General features: G+C 35.2%; 1 protein-coding gene across 2 annotated transcripts in view; it reads right to left on the bottom strand.

The window, feature by feature from the left end:
- Nucleotides 1-676: 676 nt before the first annotated feature.
- LOC142344258 (uncharacterized) overlaps nucleotides 677-21821 on the bottom strand; it is a 22194-nt gene continuing 1049 nt past the window's right edge. For both annotated transcript variants that reach the window (XM_075395822.1, XM_075395823.1), the window contains exons 3-5: nucleotides 9118-9202; nucleotides 5117-5385; nucleotides 677-1891 (exon numbers count right to left, since the gene is read on the bottom strand). In XM_075395822.1, the coding sequence (XP_075251937.1) occupies nucleotides 930-1891; nucleotides 5117-5385; nucleotides 9118-9202 (1316 nt within the window). In that variant the 3' untranslated portion in view covers nucleotides 677-929. The remainder of the gene's footprint in view (nucleotides 1892-5116; nucleotides 5386-9117; nucleotides 9203-21821) is intronic.

The following is a 21821-nucleotide window of genomic DNA, read 5'->3' as shown; positions in this document are numbered from 1 at the left end:
GCTTATATTTTAGCAAAATTCCTAGTCATGAGAGCACTTTTAGCATTGAAGGACTCTATGTTGGTTTTTGAGGTTAGAGTACGCTGTCTTCTTGCCAAAAGCGATTCAATGGCTTCATGTTTAAGTACTTTTGAATTGTAGAACGTTTCTTGTTTTCTCAACTTTTTTTTGAAACATTGGTAAAAAAGAGCTTTTTTTGATAACTTTCTTTTGTCCTCAACTTTCAATGTTGCAAATTAATTGATTATGAAAAATTTGTTGATAGTTCAGAACTTAGAGGGTGGACAAAATTTAACATTAATAGAGGTGAAAACACTTTCGGTATGACTTCAATGCATTATCAATAATTCTCCTCAGAAAAACATAAAGAGTCTCAATACAACCTTAATAAGCAATGAGCAAACCAAAGTATTAAAATTGGATGATCACGTTAACACTTTAGTTCGGCAATTTTTTTTATAATTTTGTGACTGCCATTTGACAGATCATTTGCTTGTTAGCAAATTTTGGCATCGCAAAGATTTCATAAGTTTTTTTAATAACGAAATTGACAAAAAAAATTTCAGCTGAACTAAACTTGTTTTTGCGGAAAACAGTTATAAAATAAGGATTCTAATTTTAAGCGAAAAAATGTATATTGTACGTAATTTCTCTGACGATCAAAAAGGAGCAAGTTGCACAAAATATTAAATTTTAATTCTATTTATTAAAATTTTAATACATATACCTTCTTGGTTTTCATGTAGACAGTATGAATTAATTAGATAGTTTGAATTTATACAAGAACTCAAAATGTACAATCAAAATTTTAGCTCCGATCTGAACCTTTTCTTGAAGGTATTAAAGTAAGGCTGCCAAATGTACATTTTTTGCTCACACTTTGTTCCGAATGCCTGTGTTCCGAATTTCATAGGTAAATCATGTCAGCATTATGCTTTAACCTTGTTAAACTTTTCCAAATAAAATTTCCGTACAATGTTTACCATTAAAATAAAGAAGTACGGCAGATTTAAAAATTTTCTCACGGCAGAGCTTTTGTCACGTGATGCAGTTTTCTCGGAAAGGTTTGAAGACTCGACAAGAGATGGTTCTAACTCGTCCAGATTCCTATTGTCAACACCGTCGATAATATTGATCGGATTTAAAATTTGGGAGTCTCTGGGTGTCGGTAAAATTTCCCCCGGGTGTTTTTCTTGCTGGATAGTTGTAGGTACTGTTGGCGTGAGACTGAAATTCAGTTTGCCATTTCCAACATCTGATACAGACGCTTTCTGTCCAGATCTTTTTTCGTCATACTCGGCAACAGTCAGAGTAGAACCAATGCCTGAAACGTTTTGGATTTGAGTTGCCCCATATTCTTGCGGGTTGGTAACAGCTTGTGATGTTTCTCGAATTTCGCGTGTACCAGTCGTTTTCAAATTGGTTGTCGAGCTTGTAGTTCCAATTGAGGTGGAAGTTGAGGTGGAACTAATGGTGGAACTGAAACTGGTTGTAGAACTAATGGTGGAACTTGGGGTGGAACTCGAGGTGGAAGTTGAGGTGGAACTAGTGATGGAACTTGAGGTGGAACTTGTGATAGAATTACTGGTGGAAATCGAGGTGGAGCTTGAGGTAGAACTGGTGGTGGAACTTGTAGTTGGAGGTGTTGTAGTAGTATAAAGCTCAGCGTCCTGCACAATAGTTTTGATCCAGTCAAAGTAGGGTGCCAGTTTGGTGTACACTGCAGTTCCATTGCATTCGCTGTCAAAATAACTTAGTAAACCGTAAAGACAGATGATACGATCTGGGTCTAGCTTGTCAACAGTATAAACAGGAGACCCTCCGTCTCCATGACAGGGTGAAGGTCCCCCAACTTGCCCTGCCGTGCATCTCTGAGTTGCAGGATCTACGCCTGCAATGAAAACAAACTTTCTCCTCAGCAAAATGCTGAATAAATTTCATAAATTATGACTTAATAAGAGTAATTGCCCTATTTTGATGCCCGGGTCAACCATCGCATACATCTTTCTTTGAAATCATACTAGATCATATATGATTTGTATGATTTCAAAATTTTGTCAGAATGTAACAAAGATCTTACGAGAATTTTTGAATTCTCAAAAAACTGGGAAGCAGTTTCCTTAAAAACGAAAGGTATTAGTCTTCTTCATCAAGCCCGTTTTTTAGAGTGAGCTGGGTTTGGAATCGAAGGGCTAGTGACTCTAATTTTAGAGGCGCCACTAACTCAGAAATCTTTGTTTGTAAACGCACGAGAACCGTAGGTGTGTTTGGTTTTAGTACAACAAAATGAGAAAAACTTTTACGTTTCTTTCTTCGTTAAAGTCGCTATGCTTCGTTTCTAAACGTAAAGAATTGTTGGTATGTTTGGTTTTAATTGTAAGAAACCGTCGATTATGTCGGTTTAAAACAGCAGAAAATCATGAGAAAAGACTGATTTCCTTGGTTTTCCATTGTCATATCCAGACTCAGTAAGTGAAATGAGTCCCCACAAATGTTCAAGAGGTCTGTTAAATTTCTTACTAGAAAAAAATTTTTTTAGAAATTTCAAAAATAATTTTATAAATGAGAAAAGAAAAACTTTCTTCTTTTACCTCAAGAAATTTTCCATTATTTTTTTTTGCATAGAGTAACAAACTGTAGTCATGAGTATAGAGTAGAGCGCGTTTTAATTGCCACTTGAGAAAACACTTAGGTAAATAATACGGGCGAGCAATTATAATTATGCTGCACAGATGCAAATCCGTCGCCTTCGGTTCGTGCCTAGATGAAAGTCAGCCGCTTTTTATTCATGTGCCGCTAAATTTCAGCCACCTTATAATAATGCCCCGATAAAATTCAGCCGCGCTTTATTGCTGCTAAGATAAAATTCATATAAACAAAATCATGCCCTAATGAGTCATCTTTTAAAACAGACTATAAATTCCCAAAACTTACATGAACAGAACAAGTGTCAGGCAAAAAATCAGAATGAAAAATTTAATGTTACAGCGCTGGATTAGTCGTAGACCAAGGTACGGGTAAATTTTCACAAGAGGTATGTTTGAAACTCCTGTGATTAGAAAGTAATCATAACATTTGACTATAACATAAACACATTTTTTTACGGATAAAACGATTTCTTACATTTAAAACCGAATATACAAACTATTACGAAGAAAAAAACGGCAACGATTTCCGTCATATTTGTCGAACTAAATCGACAGCTTTCTTATGGAATCCGGGGGACCAAACACGCCAAAAGTAATAGACTGAACACACCAAATCTAAGATCCCAAGCAAATTGAATCTAGGAGACCCAAAATACCGAATGTGAGAGACCAAACATACCGACTATTACCCTACGTCCAAACATAACAAAAATAAAAGACCGAACATAACAACTTCCTCAGACGGAACAGAACGAATCCTATAAACCGAATACACAAAATCTAAGAGACTAATCTTACCGACGGTTTTTTTCCTTCGAAACAGAACATACTCACTATTATCTTACGCGGAGAACCAAACTTTCCGAACACTCATTGCGTCGTTTTTGTTCGGTCCTCTAAACTCGGTGCCAAATTGCCAGGAGGAACCACACTTTCATGTTTTTGAATAGAAAAATCTGTTAGTTGGGTGGAACTCGAAACCAATGTGTATATGCATGCGTACAGCAATAAACACTTTCCGCCGATGGTGAAAACAGCCATTTTTTAGGTAAATAAATGAGCTGATAGCGTTTTTTATCCAACTCTAGTGGAACTACTGCCAGCTGACAGTTACTCCTGTTTTTCCGCATTTAAGTGTAGTTTGGATCACTGTGGCAATAATTGAGCTTTTCAATTACAAGGCCTTAAGACAAAAAGCGAATTGGTACTTTTTAACGGTCGTAGGTATATCCCCTAATAAGCCATGAAAAGACGTCAACTCGACACAAAATAAAAATAACTAAGAAAATACTTTTGCTCGACTTCAAGAATGCTCGACTGTCTAATTTTGGCTAATTTTGACATTTCTTACAAGGCTTCGTGAGTCTACCCAGTGCACCGATTCCCGGAAATCTTAATAAGTTCCCGGAAAGTTTCCCGGCAAGACCCAGGAAAAACAAGGGAAAGACCCGGGAAACTTACCGGGAAAGTTTCCAGTGTTCGTAAGATAAGCAAAGATTGAGTAAGATCCCGCATTTCCCTGCAGGGTTTCCGGGAACACGTGTTTCCTGGCAGAGAAACCGGGAAAATAGCGGGAAGCTTACCAGGAAACCCAAGGTTTTTTCCTGCATCTTCTCAGGGTTTCAGGGGGATATAAGATTCCCAACAGGAAAACCGGGGAAAACCCCAGATCTTATCAGCGTTCTCGGGAAAAATCGGATTCCCCACAGGAAAGCAGGGAAAAAACGGATCTTATCAGGGTTCACTTTGGACAACTCTATGACCTAAACAAAAAGACCTATTTTTGAAATTATTTATTTGAAATAATCGTGAGTTTCTGTACGAAAACCTTACTTTTATAAACCAGACCGAAGACGTCCAGAACATGATATATGACAATATATTCATGAGTCGAGGTTTAAACCTTGGTCGTTACCAATAAGACCCTCAACTGGGTAATGCGCATAACTCGACTGGTAACGCGACACGAGTAACGCGCATATTTAGTTGAGTTAAAGCCCACTTTCAACCCCCTCCCTTGCCTTTAATTTAAATTGTTAATTGATCGCTACCTCTGCTCCCCAGTTGAGAGGTCTACTTTATGGAAAGACTTATAAAGTCGACCAGGGGCTATTTCCTTGCCTTAAATACACGTTCGACCTCCAAGGGTCGACCTAAAGTCTTTTCATAAGTCGACCAACAGTCTTTCCGTAAAATCAACCTTGACCAATAGCGTCGACCTACGGTCGACCATGACCAATATCCTCAACCTAGAGTCGACTATGACCAATATCCTCGACCTAGAGTCGACTATATGACCAATATCGGTCAACCTAAACTCGACCATGACCAATATCGGTCACCCTAAAGTCAAGCATGACCATTAAAGTCGACCTAAAGTCTGATCATATCCGTTATCGGTCGACCATTGTCTTTTCATAAGTCGACCTCTCAACTGGGGCTGTGGGAAATTTTAGATGCCCTTTTACCTGTATATCTGCCAACTTGCTCGCAAGACTCCGCTGGAACTTCAGCTCCGATTTGCATCTCGTACAAATATTTACTAAAAATTGGTTGGGAGTACTTTCCGCGTGTGGTCTGTCCAAAACCAGCAAGCATCAAATTGTAGGCACTTTCGTTCAGGTCTCTCGGGCAAATTGGAATTGGGTGCTTGTTCTTGGGAAAAGGAGCTCCGTTATCTGGGAAGAGGTAAATGAGCTGTACATCGTGCTTTCTGTCGTTGGATGAAATATTGAAGCTGAAATATTGTTTATGAAAAACTAGAATTTCAATACAACACAAAGGTATACCTTAACCCTCATTGGTAGATTTGACCGTCTCTGTTCAGCTTTTAATGCCAGTTTGTTCTTTTTCGCATTTAGATATGACATTATTGACATATTTTTCAGACATATAAAACTGGAAATATTTCTGTTACTTCACAGGTATTTGAGAATTTTGAAGACAAAGTCACAAAAAGGGGGTAGTTTCGAAAAACGCATATTAATGGTGAAATTTTGTCACTATATTTCATTGCGGTTTGTTTTTGATGTCGGTGGTTTTGGTTCTGCTAATTAAAGACCAGAAGGTACGTAAGAATTGAAAACCGAAACATTCCCGGACTGAAGGGCAAGTCAACATCAGTACTGGGCACGTCAAATTGCAGGTCTTTTATCAGAATTGACTCAGAGCTATGATCATGTCTCTTTTTACACTTGTCAGTGTAAATGCAAGTCTTGGCCAAGACTTGGCACGTCTAAAAAACGTCCAAAATAGACGTCAGAAATGGCCGAAAAAACGTCCAAAATAGGTCCCAAAACGTCAAAAATAGCCGAAAAAAACGTCAGAAATGGTCGAATCAGCTACAGTTTTTGATCATAATTGTTTTAAGATAAAGAACAAAGCTCAGTATTTGACTGTCTTAAATTTGCTCTGGAGTAATTGTAATTTATAATTAGTAAAATCTGTATCGAGAAGAACTCAATGATTTTTTGCGTGGAACAGAACCAGGTTTGCATTTGCAAGCATGCAATGCGTGATACTCCTATAATTGAAGTGAAACTTAACAAACGTTTATCCTAACAAAATAATTCGCTTCAGCAAGATTGGATGGAATTGGAAATTGTTTATAGTTCGAATATATAGTGAAAAATAAGGGAAAAACATCGGATTTTTCAGGGGAATAAAAAATGTCTCAATAATCTTTAATTATTTTGTAGATTAATTTTCTGAAAATGGTTGGCAAAAACGCTTCGCTATGATGTCAACATAACAGAATAAAACTAAAATATTTTTTGTATACAACCAGTTCCGATTTTTCTTCTTCAATTTATCCAGTCTCAGTTTCTAACTTTTCATATACTTTGAGAACTTTATTCTTTATTTGGTATTTTTGAAGGACTCTCAGTACAAAGTTAACTGTATTTGGGGTCAAGTTCCCTCGACAATAAAGTTTTTATGATAAAAAACATCAGCAAATAATGCTGTATATGTTTAAGTCAGAAAAACTGTTGAAAGATTTTTCACCTGTGTAATTGTGTTTTAAGCAGAACTAATGGGTCAAGCTATAGTGTAGAGGTGATAAACTGATATCTTGTAAAACTTCAAAGTAAGCAAAAATTAGCTCAAAATATGATGATCTTGTTCAGGGAAAAAGTGCAACACGTCGTGACTTAAAATTTAAACTCTTGGCTCAATCATGTCTGACTGCGCGGTAGTTTTGATTACAAGAGGCCTTTCAAAGTAGGTGAACCTAATCAATAAAAGCAAGAAACCAAAAAAAATTAAGAAAACGTCAAATTTAATAGTTTAAGTGAAGCCGAAGTCTTATAAAAGGAAACTTTGTCCTCTAAGGATTAAATCAAGGATGACAAAATTTTGAGTTTCTCGTCAGATCGTTCAGTTGACAACGTGCTGGCTTTCTGACTGGAAGGATTTTTCCAATGAAACAGTTCAATAATAACAATTTACAGGAAGACTTTTTTGTGGTTAGAAGGCCTTATCTTGAAAAAAAAAACAAAAACACGAACAGAAAATTGATGAAAAATTTGAGCTACAAGTGTCCGAAAATGGGTTTTGCTCTATTGGGTTCACACTAAATGTGAAGCTTAACGACTGATGAGATTAATTTGCTGGAAAGACAAAACCTGTTTCGCTCAAGAATCACACAATATTTAACAAAGACAGCTATATTAGCGGGCACGACCAGAGTCAAACTCTAACGGAATACAGGATTTCGTTCAACTTGATCCACTTGCGGAAAGAATTAGCAACAGTTTTCCGATGGTAGCAATAAAGCCAGAAAAAGTTGGGAATATTCGTAAAAAAGCAACCAACAATTATAGCTAATTGTCTAATGGATTTTCTAATTTATTTGAAATTTGATAATTGGAAGCCTATCGCAGAAGCTGAAAATCCAACCAATCCAAGAAAAGGGCGACTTACAATTAGCAATAATCCCATAAGCAGCGTCTGGACAAACCGACCAGATCGGTCAGAATTTGATAATTTGAAATTGAAGACCAAAAAAAAGCAAATGGTACTCGAGGAAGAAAAGACTTATGATAGCGATTGATTGAACAACAAGATACTTTGATTGAATGAGTCCATTTTGTAATTTTGAACGGCTCAGAAAAGTTGTTGCCAGATCGAGAGGATCCCAAGGCGTTAACAATAAAAATCCTGTGCTGAGTTAAAAATGGCTTAAAGATACATATGGTAATTAGTTCAAGGGAAACACTATGTCAGAGACTTGAAATTTAAAAAGAGAGCGGAAAAGGTGAAGAGTAAAAGCATATAAAACAATCACTAAAAATTTCTAAGCAAAAACTCTGGAGGGCCTGAAAATCAAACCGTTTTTTAAGATTATTCTAACAGGCAGATCAATCTGTTTTCGCGTTCAGCTATGGTTTAGTTTGAATCGCTGTCAAAATGTGCGAATATTAAATCCAGTGCCTCCGTAAAGTTTTCTGTGTGAGGATAAGCTCTTGCTCAAGCACAGCTTTAGGTTGACCATAGCCTGGCTGGCCCTTGTTGACCGCAATTATGGTACCACAAGAAAAAATCTGATGCAAAAAAAGTGGCTAATAAAAGATATACTTAAAATTTTTGCAAAAAATTTTTTACATGTAAATTCTGATAGTGTTAATTTTGTATCTTTCCGAACGCTATATACATATATATAAAATAACATAAATTTAAATACATATTTTGAAAAATTATTTAGAAAAGATTATGAATTACTGCAGCCAATGGGGGATAAAAGAACTCTTTTGATAGAAATCAGGCCAATTTAGTGCCGATATTTGTATGAACTCTTTTGTCAAACTTCTATTATTTCTTCCATCTTTATTCCATTCTTTCCTTGCATTCTTCCTACCATTTAATTAATTGGGTAATGCCCGGGTTGAGGTTTTATCAAAAAATAATGTAAGATTAGCCGTGAATAGAGTTAAAAAAACATTTTCACCGCAAAGTTCCCGCATCTTTTAGCGTTGAATGCTGTGAAAACGGAGAATTTTTTTAAAAGTTGCGTTTTTAGCGGTGATTTTTTTCCACGGCATTCACCGGACTTCTTAAAAAAAAGAAACTGCCGTACACGGGTTCGAAACTCACACATCCTGCATATCACCAATTTCTTATTGCACTACGCCATCTGTCACTTACTTGCATGATATTTCCTGAGAATTTAAGATCAGCGTTGAAAATATCGGTGAATATTTGTAAGGTTTATAATTTTAGCGGTGAATTTTTTTTCACCGCGTTCTGCTGGTAGCAGTGAAAATTTTTTTTCACTGCATTTTGTTGATAGTGCTGAATTTTTTTCACCGAATTCGGCTGGTAGCGGCAAAAAAAAACTTTTTCACCGCTTAAGTTTTTTTTTGCGCATTCATCGCGTTGAGCGCAAATCTTTACTCAAATTCACCGCAAATTTTACATCTTTTAGCAATTTTTAGGCGTTGACACCTCGACCCAGTTGATCACATTTAACCTTGGGTGTTTCTCTCTCTTCAGCATGAACACTCTATCTTTCGCATTCTTTTCCAGAGAAGCAGCACTGGCACCAATTGGCATTCCTAAAAAAATCATGAAATTTTTTAATCCCAGAAATGGGTCACTTAAAATTTCATTTCAGTACTGAATCGTTCTCTTTTTTTTTACTATGCCCAGAACTCTGATCGTGGCATCTGATAGACATTTCATGAAAACTTTCGGAGTACGTTTCGAAATTTAGGCTGCAATATTTCGATAAAAAGTATGAAATTTATATGACATTGAAGATTCAGAAATATCATATCGGGTGCAAATTGACTTGAAATATGACTTCTATTTTTTTCTGCTCATTTTGGATACCAGAAAACCGCCTTTAGATGCTATGAGACAGTACTGATTAAGCGCTTCACTATTGGGATGTAAAGAATAATCAGTATTGTTATACGGTGACACTAAAGTCCGAGATCTATTATTCAAGGCAACCTTCGCCTAGTCTATAGGACCACATGAAGAATATATATACACACACATAGGTGTAAAAATGGGACTATATTTCGATATTGAATGATGTGGGTGTCACATTGGGAAAGACCCCTATGAAAAAAGTGCAATTATGAAAAATATAATCTATGTGAAATTAGATGAATTGGAACTGGGGTCCCATGATATAGATCCCAATTAAAACAAATAAAAATTTTACCTGGGACGGGACCTGAATAATATATTATGATTTAAATTGGTAATTCAGTCTGTAATACGTACTAAACAAAGTTGATTTGACAGTACAACATGAGAAAACGCACAATTGCACAAAAAAAGTGTGAAATACTTGGTAAGAACCCAAAAGTAACGGTTTCCAGAAACTCGCTTCTTAAAAATTAGTTTGAGAGTATAATTATAGCGGGTTCAAAATCAATTCAAAATCTTTTAATTCTGCATAACTCCAGGACAAAAAGTCCTTGTTGTTAAACCATTTTTAGAAAGTTAATTAAGAATAGTTTTGAAACCAACTAATTAGTTGGTTTGGAAGTTACTCTTAACTTTCTAAAAACAAGGACTTTTTGTCTTCAGCAGAATTTTTCAAAACAAATGGAAGAATATCAAAAGGTTTTTTGAAGAAGATTTCAGATATTTACGAGCGATATATCACTATTTCGTCAATTTGGTGTACACCCACCAACCCACCCACCCACCCACCCAACCACCCACACACACACACACACACACACACACACACACACACACACACACACACGCAAACACACACACACACGCACGCACGCACAAAAACATATATAATTCCGCCCACTAAGGTCTGACAAGTTATTATATCGGACCGAACTAAAAATTAGATTAAACTTGAAAACTTCAGAGCTGATTGTACTTCCAGTGGCGTACAGAAACCAGTCTCAGTTGTAGATAACTTTTTTCCCATCACGTGATGTAAAAATTGCTTGATCTCTAAAATTAAACATAACCGACTAAACGTCGGAAGAATTGCTCTCGAATGACTAGTGGGAGTGGGAACTCTAATCAATTGCAGCCTGCTTCAGTTTGGGGGAACCTAATGGGACTAAGAAGTTCAATAGGGGGCTTCAAATAACCACAATAGAGGTTAAAATATACCATTATTAAGATTTAAAGTGAAAAACACCAGTTTTGGCGTACTTTTCATTTGACTTTTAGTATTGAATTGCCGCCAATTGAGTTCAGTTTTCAGCTGCATGAAATTGTAAGTGAGAGAGAATTTTAGACCACGCGAAATTCAAAAAGTCAAGGGCGTAAAAGTCACTCAAAAAGTCAAAACTGTCATGCAAAAATTTTGCATAAAAAGAGCCACACACGTTTACAATAATTGCTATAAACTTCGTTCGGGGATATTTAAAATTTTTATAAACTAAATTAATAATAATATGAACCGGGGTCGAGATATCACCGCCATTCAGCTCAAAATTATGTAAGATAAGCGGTGAACGCGGCCAATTTTGTAAGATAAGCGGTGAATGCTGTGAAATTACATAAATCAGACGCTGAATGCGACGAGAAAAAAACTTTCTCCAGAAAGTTTTTTTCTCGTCGCATTCGCATTTCGCGTGGTCTAATAAACTAAATTAATAATAATATGAACCGGGGTCGAGATATCACCGCCATTCAGCTCAAAATTATGTAAGATAAGCGGTGAACGCGGCCAATTTTGTAAGATAAGCGGTGAATGATGTGAAATTACATAAATCAGACGCTGAATGCGACGAGAAAAAAACTTTCTCGCATGGTAGCGTTGAATATCTTAAACTTGAAAACTCCGAAAAACTTGAAAACTCCGAAAAACTTGAAAACTCCAGAGCTGATTGTACTTCCAGTGGTGTACAGAATGCAGTCTCAGTTGGAAATCACTTTTTTCCATCACGTGATGTAAAAAATGCTTGATCTCTCAAATTAAAAATTACAATAAACTAAATTAGTAATAGCATTAATCCGGTTCCAGGTGTCACCACCATTCAACGAAAAAATATGTAAGATAAGTGGCGAATGCGGACAATTTTGTCAGAGAAGCGATGGTTGCGGTTAAACTACATAAATCAGGCGGTGAATGCGATGAAAAAAAACTTTCTCGCCTGGTGGCGGTGAAATTACATAATTTCACCGCTGAACTTAAAATTGAATTAATATAAATTCACCGCTCTGAAAAAAGTGACAAATTAAGTGAGCTAAGCGGTGATTGCAATGAAATTACGTAAGTTCACCGCTTAACTTACTGGGGAACTTACCTAAAATCACAGCTTGGAAAGAAGTGTTGAAATTGTGTGAGATGAGCAGTGAATGCAGTTAAATCTATGGGGAGTAAGGGATCAATTGTTAGATTCAAGCCCCCTCTAAATTTACCCCTTAATCTTACATATCTTTGATAATTTTTTCTAAACGTGAATTTATGTGATTTCGCCACTAGGAAATCGATGAACTTGCAAAAAAGTCACCACATATTACCGCTAAAACATGCCATTTCACGCAAATCTGAAGAAAATTTCCCTCGCATGGTTCACAAAAAGTAGAAGGAATTTGATTTATTTTCAAAACCAAAATACTAGAAGTTAGGGAGAGATAGCGCAGTGGAGGAAGAAGTGGATGACATGCTGAAGGTGAGAGGTTCGAATCGTTGTAAGGGCGTTGAAATGCGGGGAATTTTTGAATTTTTGTATGTTCACCGCTTATTATAGCGGTAAAATTACATAATTTCACCGCATTTCACAGCAATTTTATGTACGATAATTGCGGTAAAAAAGAACAATTTTCACCACTTATTTTACTTATTTTTCCGATCCGGGAAGTTGATTGCCGGCCAATCAAAATGGAGAACAAGTTAACACCTGTTTTCCGATTGGTTTATTGCTTAAAAATGATCCATTCTTCAAAGTAGAATTTAATTGTGAAGATAAAATTGTCCAGAAAACGAGTTGAGCCGAAAGAGAAAGAAATATTTTCTTTGGGGGAAACTGATTACGTTTTCGGTTGTGATAGATTCATATCAAATCCATTGGGCCTCTGAGACATAACCATGGCTCACTAGCCATCGCCACACGAGATAAATCACTCAATTTAGAATAGGGCTATGAAAAATTTTAAATAAATGAATGCATAAAATTACAATATGTTAATTTTCTCAACCATTTAGATTCTTTGAAATTTCTATATTTTGGTGCGTCTATTTGTTGAGACGTCATCAGTTGTAACTACTCATTGAAAATATGATTGAAAAATTTCCAGAGAGGTCTGCATTTCTTCCACTTTTGTCCAATCAAAGCTAGCAAGTAAACTCAAAGTAAGGGTCATTGTAGATCAAAACTTTGTATATCAGCCAGATTTTGTTTTCCACTCGTCGAGTGTTTACAGTGTTTACTTATCGTTTCATTCATTATAGGATCTTTTCCGTTATTGCTCCCCACCTCCCCCCGGCCACGTATATCAGTTGATTTGCAAAGTCACATTTTCAGTTTTATAGCAACATCCTTTTATGTTTTTCAAATTGTATTTCACTGTGAGACTAATGTTTGGTACTAAATGCACAAAACCTTAAACTAATGCACCATGAATACTGCCAACAATAACAATAAGGATGCTCATTAATGTGCGTTCGCACATGATGTTCCGACCCGAGCTCATCTACAATATTGACTTAATTTTAAATCTGATAATGAGATAATTAAAAACAGATATTTGAGTTTAAAAAATCGTTACACAACCGAATTACTAATTGGATTACATAATACCATGCCTCATTACAGCGCTCAAAGGATTTGCCAATTTATTTACGTGGAAAAAAAACAAACAACAAAATGATCAAAAACAAAAAAATTAGCGAATGTGCTATAAAAGAAAAGAAAAAGAAACACAAATATTGACAACTCACAAAAGTTCTATGAAAACGCAATCTGTCCAATAAACAAAACATCAGTTACAAGTTGACGAAAAGAACAAAAACTGAAATGTATAAAAAAAATATTGAAAACGATCAATATCGTAAACTGTTATACTATTCGCTATAAACTGACTGCAATGAGTAACATCATTCATTTAATGCTCAATTAAAAGCCTATGAGACCACTCATCATTTTACGACTACATGAAGAAAAAAATCAAAAAGAGCAATTTTTTTTTAAAATGAGCATGGAAAGTGTGGAAACCAATAACAAAAATAAATTTTTGCTAAAAAATACTCTAACTTCAAATAATTTTTAGACACCAATGGGGTTTTTCATATTTTAACAATTTGACTACAAAAAATCAACAAATATGAAGAAATATAATAGATTACCCGTTATATCAACTTAATTAAATTCAATAGCTTTCAACGGAAATAAAAAAATACGCTAAGTTTTGTCCCAATGAGAAGGCAAGGATATTTGTCAATCATAAGTTATCAACAAGTCAACACAATAAGTCTTATGGTTATGAAAACAACAACAAATACATGCAAAAAACCAAAAATTCAGTAGAAAAGTGAAAAAATAAAATGTCGAAGCCATTTAAACCACACGCGTTTCTCTGAAAAATTTAAAAACTCTCTGATTCATTTGAAGTCTTCCCTCAGCTTCTGGGAATTATCCATATTGGGATAATGCGATAAGTTTTCAAAAGGAACCAAAATTACAAAAAAACGACTTGTGAAATTATGAGAACTCGTGGCTTCGAAGTCATAAAAGCAAGTCAGCAGATAGAACAGCTTACCTGATAATTTTGTTTGCAGTAAAAAAGGAGGTGGATTCTGTCATTACTGAAACTGAATCACAGTTCATGAAAATAACTTTAATAGTGGTTCGTAATAAAGAAAATTTCAAAAAAAGTGTTAACTGCCATTGAATTCAATAGCTCTCAACGAAATTGAATATATACGCAAAGTTATGCCTCAATAGGAAGCTAAAGCTGTTTGTCATTTTTAAGTCCTCAATATGCAAAAAGTCTTAGGATTATGAAAACAACAACAAAAGCAGTCAAAAACCAGGAACTCAGTAGAAAAGTCCAAGATAGAGTCTAAGTCATTTGAACATAAACTTTTCCATGGATGAAAGCCTTCTCTAAGCCATTGGGAAGTGTCAATATTAGAGTAATGTGATAAAATTTCATAGGGAACCAAAATTACAAAAAAAATATTCCAAATTTTAAAAAAAGAATTATTAGAACTGGTGGTATCGGAGACATTGAACCAATGATTAGAAGACAAAACTGCTACGAAGATTCATTTTAGTTGCAAAAAAGGAGGTCCTGTTATTATTGAGACTGACTTACCATTCACGAAAATAAGTTTGGGATTGATTAATGCCAAATAATCTTAAAAATATTTTTTAAATCTTAAAAGCCATTAAATTTAAAATTCAAGAGCTTCAAACAAAAGTTAAAAAGTATACCACGTTATGCCTACATGGGAAGACAAGGCTGTTTGTCATCAATACGTCATCAATAAGATGTCACAATAAGTCCTTTGATTATGAAAACAATAACAACAAATACAGGCAAAAACCAAAAAAGGCAGAAATGCGAGATGAAAGTTTCGAAGCCATTTAAACCATAATTTTTTCTCCAAAAAAGTTTATCTATGATCCAATGGACATCTTTTCTAAGCCAATGGGAACGGGAACTATCAATATTAGGATAACGAGCTCAAAAAGAACTAAAGTTACAAAAAAAATCAGTTTTTTTAAAGTTATAAAAACTCGTTCTATCGATGTAATAAACCAATAGTTCGCAGATAAAAGCGCTTACCAGATTAATTTTGGTTATATTATAAGGAAGGGGGTCCTGATATTCTGAGACTGACTTACTGTCCCTGAAAAGAAGTTTAATTTCAGTTAATGTTCAAAAAGATACCAAAGGACTCCCAACATTTAGTAAATTCTCAAAAAGTAAGAATAAAATTTTCGGAAACTCCAAATCGAATACAAAAAAAAAAACATGAGCGATTCCTTGAAAACGAATATTTTGTTCAATGAGTATCATTTGACTGTAAATGAGGTTTGTCATTAACGGAACCTCGATATGAAAAGTAACTAGTCTCAAAACTATGATAAATAGGAAAAGTTTTCTTGAAAATACAGCTCTTAAATGGAATTCGTTTTTTTTATAAAATAGTTTCTCATGAGACCATAACTAGTGTTTTTATTGGTCTCTTGGTAAAACAAAAATTATTTCATTTTGTAGCGTGAAATGTAATTTTAAAATGATATTCTTATAGAAAAGCCTCAATTTTAACAAAAATTACGCTAAAGTGAACAAAACCATACAATATCACCTGTTCACATAAAATTTTAAACCTCCATAACTCCGCGAAAAATACGAAATTCAAAAAATCTTTTCAATTGTGGATTCTACGCTAGACGACCTTTCTAGTGATACCACTGACAAATCTCTACAATGAATATATCAATCGGCCAAAAATGTCTGAACAAAAGAACCCATTTGAGTTTATAGTTCTGCCCCCGACAAGTGGGGTTGGAACAAAAAACATTAAAAATTTAGTACTTCGAATTAATGCCTTCATTAAATTAAAGTTTTCACTGATCTTGTTTGTTATCGCCTTCTTGCGCAATTATGAGCCTCCCACTTATGAAAGTTTAAGCATACTGATAAGAGTAAAGTTTCTTTGCGTGTAAACATACAAGCAATGTGCACTATCAACATGCACAGTGAAAGTTTCAAAATATTTCATAAATGGAAACAAAAGTTTGGATATAATGTATGTTTGGATTAAACTTTGCTTTATCCAATTTTTTGGTCACAAGAAATGAAGTAATCAATTTAATTTTTGGGAAATTTGCATAAGGCTTTTTTTCTCTCACTCATTCGGGTAGTAGTTTAAAAAATGGATTGCTTTGGTATTGAGGAAAAAATTAAATTTTAAGGATAAAAAACATCAGCTTCATAGGGCTGGGAGGGGTGGGACGGTAAAAAGAAGATCTTTATCTCTTACATGCATTAATTCTAAAAGCTCGTATGAATTCCGCAAGCTCGTATAATCGTGCTATTTGGCCTCATCTAGTTTTTTGAACGATATTAATGATCCAATTAAGGTGTTGTAGATCTGTTGATTCACTGCCTGTAAGGTTGCGGCCTGGAGTTGCCAATTCAAGCGACAAAACAATTCTGTTTTATAACCGGGCTGACCATCCACAGCATTGCAGTACTGAACCAGTGTAAATCCATAGACTGTATATAGCCAATTTTACACTTGTACATATTAAGTTTATGTCAAAACATAGACTGATCAGTTTATTTTTCAGAGTAAAATTGGTATTCTGTTTTTAACCTGATTTTGATCTGTCCATTACTATTTTCATACAATTATCAGCTTAATTAACATTGTTGTATACCTCTTGTCAGCCTAAAACCATTCCGTTCTAAACCTGTTTTAGCTCTGATTGTCAGCCTAAAATACACTGTTTTTAAACTGTTTCAGCGCTGATTGTCGATCACACCACAGGCATATTCACACCATTCTGCATCACACCACAGGCATATTCACACCATTCTGCATCACACAACGGGCATATTCACAACATTCTGCATCACACCACAGCCATATTCACACCATTCTGCATCACACCACAGGCATATTCTCACCCTTCTGCATCACACCCCAGGCATATTCACAACATCCTGCATCACATCACAGGCATATTCACACCATTCTGCATCACACCACAGGCATATTCACACCATTTTGCATCACACCACAGGCATATCCCACCACACACGCACATGCACACACATGCACATGCACATGCACATGCACACACAAAGAGGCACACACACGCACACGTGCACGCACACTGCGAAAGGTTAAAAAAATGTATTTTAGGCTGACAAAAGTTGCTAATTGAAAAGACGATGTAAAAGAAGTAACTATACATCGAAAAGATTAAACACAATGGCAAATACAACATTTGCAAATTACAATATGGGCGAATAGAAGAAAATCCATTGAAAAATTGCAAAATTGCAACATCATTTGCAAATTACAATGCTTTGCAGTGGGCAAAAAGAAGTAAATTACAGCATCAAAAAGACATTGCCAAACTTCAAATTCAACCCCCCCTACATTAAGTCAACCCCACCACTACAATTAAATCACCCCCTTTGAATACACCTTTCAAGTGACCGTAACATCGTAAATACACCTGTACAGTGACCCGGGACATCGTAAATTCACCCGTAAAGTGACCCGGGACATCGTAAATACACCTGTAAAGTGAACCGGGATATCGTGAATACACCTGTAAAGTGACCCGAGACATCGTAAATACACCTTTAAAGTGACTCGGGATATCATGAATACACCTGTAAAGTGACCCGGGATATTGTGAAGACACCTGTAAAGTGACCTCAGACATCGTAAATACACCTGTAAAGTGACCCGGGACATCGTAAATACACCTGTAAAGTGAACCGGGACATCGTGAGTACACCTGTTAAGTGACCCGGAAGGTCGAGAAAATACCTGCTCTGGTTATACAATTATGCGAACGCACCCCGAACGCTCCCCGAACTCATCCCGAACGCACCCCAAACGCGCCACAGACGGATCCCGAAATATACAGTATCAGTAAAAGTAGCAGTATGCACACAGTATGTAGTATATATGTAGCTGTTTTAACTGGTAACGTGTCGTTACAGCAAAATGCATGCATTTTGCATGCATTTTGCATGCTTTTCTAACATGCTCAGCATGTTTCACCAATTTCAAAAATTTTACACTAATAATTTTACACTGAAATTATTCTGAAAAGTCTGAATACCTGTTCTGTTTTTTTTCTGGGCATAATGACCAACTTTTGAAATGTAAATAAGCTGTTTCAGTACTGGTTTTACAAGATAATATGGAGATACTCAGGTTCAGTAGTGAAATACTCTTCGGTGGTAAGCCCGGGTAAGAAGACACAAATGAAAAAAAATTATTTTGAATCAAATCGACGAGGAACAGCTAAATCTATACTTTTGTATGAAGCTGGTTTTTCAAATAAACAAATGTTGAATACCCCAAAGTGACCTAAAAGATTCCCTTCCTATTTTTGGTTTTTCGCGTTTCTGGATGAGAAAGTTCGTCAAATTTTATTAGGCCGACAATCTTGTGTTATACCTGCAGAACAACATTTGATGTTTTCTCAAAAAACTTTGATTGGACTGTGCTTCAGAGGAGAATTTTACTTTTTATGCAATGTGATTTTTAATAATTTACCATAAAAATGGAGTAAGTAATTTCCAGTTTTTATTCTTCTTACACTGTTGAACAATTCTTCAGGCATCAATTGTCAAAATTATATTTTTTGTGACCCTCCATAGGTGCCATATTTTTCTTTTACTTTGTTTTATACTGCGCTTTATTGCATGATGACGAAAGATGATATCAAAAGTTAAAGTCAACTTTTAGGGGTAGTTTTTTTTGGGATTGCAGAAAGTTGATCGAAAGAACCTGGATTTATGAGTTATGTCAAAAAGTACATTTTTGTCTGTTATATTAACTTCCTGTGCAATTTCTCATATCTGGGTTTGAGTTTTTTTTGTTAAAAATGTTTCAGGTTCAATTTTTCCAGTTTTTCGAAATTGCTGTAGTTATAAAGATATAAAGTTTTCAACAATTTTCAGGTTTTAATCTGTAATTGAATTATTTGAGTTCATTTGTATACCCTGATAAGATTTATTTAAAATATGTGAGAAAGCAAACTTGATCAAATATATGTAAAAAAGCGAACGTTGTACAGTTTGCAATCAGCAACTAAAAAAAACCTTAGGCAGACATTTGAGCTGTCATTATTGTTATTAACTTATATCGCTAGGATTGACTTGAAATAAACCAACGAAAGAACTCACGACTTTGTACAAAATGTTTTTGGATAAAATGTTTTTGCATTTTAGGTATATTCCTCAAGAAATAACTAAGAGAAATTTTCTCTAGTTGTTATCTATTCTCCACAAACGTCTTGTCCAATGAACAACATAAAAAATTATTGCATTCCGTCTGTTAGAATAAGTTGCCTAAAGGAACTAATGAACAAAAACAAATGCACTCCAGATAAGTCTGGAATTAAGATTCCATTTTTTGCCACAATTGGCATAAAAACAAAAAGTTGTTTCTTTTCGGAAATTTTTTGTATGTCTGTTTCAATTTGCTTAATCGAACATTATCAAGATCGCATCCCAAGATAATTTCGATCAAGATCTGATTTTCTTTCTTTGATTACAGGGGACATTATGCAAGTAACCTGAATAGTTATGAAGAATTGGAGGTAAAACCGCAATTTAAACAGTTATGAGATTTGACATAACAAATAATTTTTGTCCCTGAGACTTTGTTTAACACTAAATAAATAATGAAAACTTAATATTACTTCGACAATTACATTGCTCATTTAATTGAAACAAACAATAATTGCTTATTGTCTGGTAGCAGGTACGTAAGGGCGGGCTAGATAATCTTTATCTAAGTTTTTCACAAACATCTGGAATAGCATATGTGCTCATCCCAAAGAAAATTTCAAAGGTTCATTTCACAAAACTGACTAGTAGAATACAGTCATGAATAAAATACAAAGTTTTCCCAAAAAGAAGAAAATGAGCGCATTGCAATAGCCAGAAATGTTGAGCCAAACGGCTAAATCAGCATGTAAACAGAAGTTTAATGTGTTCTGTTCTGATTGCAGTGAAGCAACGGACAAAGATCCGACGGAATAACCTCGAACGGAAGCAGGGGCTGGCTAACTGCAGTCGGCCTTGACGGTAAGCTATAAACGTTTCAAGGTATCTGAAGGAACTTTGAGAACCTCCTAAAAACAACTAAAAAATTTTAAAAAAGCTTTTGTCACTTTCAGTGTTTAGCTCACTTTCGAAAATAGGCCTTTTTGTTTGTCTAAAAATCTGCGGGAGAGAAGAAATAAGATCTCGCGAAAATTGAGAAATTGAAAGCAAACAAGTATATCGAAAATCAAGATCCCTTAAGCAAGCCATTTCATGAAAAAATTTGAGGAAAAACAATTAAACAAACATAGCTCCGAGATGGCCAGAAAACTGCCGCAATAGCTTTTTAGACCTACAGATTCAAAAATATAGCAAAAAAAACATACTAAAGAGAAACTTCTTTTTTAAATGCCGAAACGCTATATTTTATTTAGGATTCCATTTGAGTTATCGCTCCTTCTCATTACTGCCGTCAAATAACTTTCAACCAGATTGACACACACTCACTTGACTTTATCCTTTTAATATCAAATGAAAATAGTCATATTAAGAGTTAGGAAATCGTTTTTGAGGTATGTCAAAGGGAACAAAATTTTTATTGCGCAAACGAACAAAAAATTCTTACCACAAAGATTGACATTTGACGTCATGCACTCAATTCAGTTGAAATTGCTAGAACGGATGAACAAACAGCAGATCTGAACTAATTGTGAAATCATTTGTTTGTAACAAAAATCCTGACGACGAAATAGAATAAAACCGAGAGAAGGACAATGATAGCCTCAGCTATCTCATCAGTCTTTGTGACTAATAATAAATCATTTGGTCGCGGGCAAAAAATGTCAAGACTCCCTATGCTAACAAAACCTACGTCGCAATAACCAAAAGTATTAGTGTAATCTATTTAGTCTCTAACCATTTCTAATTTTTTGACATATTTTTAGTTACTGATTTAACTTGCATCTCGGTGCATAAACCTCGCGATTTTTTTTCGGCGCATAAACCTTTCGGCTTCTGTATTTTTTGGTCAAAAAAGCTTTTTCAATCTACGTTTTTTGAGACATTAATCTTGTAAGAGAGCAGCTTTCGGTTAATTGCCTCTCGCGATCTGTACTTTTAACCATGCTGCTCAAGAACTCTTAAGCATGCTCTTCGAGAGCGTTTAATCATGTTGTATGTTGTGCAGCGGACTCATACACATGCACTTCTGCCTTTCATTGAACCTGGTGCCGTTTAAATTGTCTTGCTTTAAATATATAGGATTATAAATTGCTTAACAAACTTGAATTGCTAATTGCCGGGTAACTAATGAAATTATGAAGTTGAATGTTATTGGAGAGCATTATTCAGATACTTCAATAATCAAAAACTTATTGACCAGACAGGGTACGAAAAAAGACTTATGATGGCTGCTTTTAGTCTAAGTGCGTTTTATAGGTTGAATAAACTAAGAATCAATAAAACAATTTAGCTGAATGCCTG

This window comes from Convolutriloba macropyga, chromosome 8 (genome assembly GCF_964194025.1).
Source record: "Convolutriloba macropyga chromosome 8, txConMacr16.3, whole genome shotgun sequence".
Classification (NCBI taxonomy): Eukaryota; Metazoa; Xenacoelomorpha; order Acoela; family Convolutidae; genus Convolutriloba; species Convolutriloba macropyga.
This window is presented reverse-complemented; position numbering and strand designations above follow the sequence as displayed.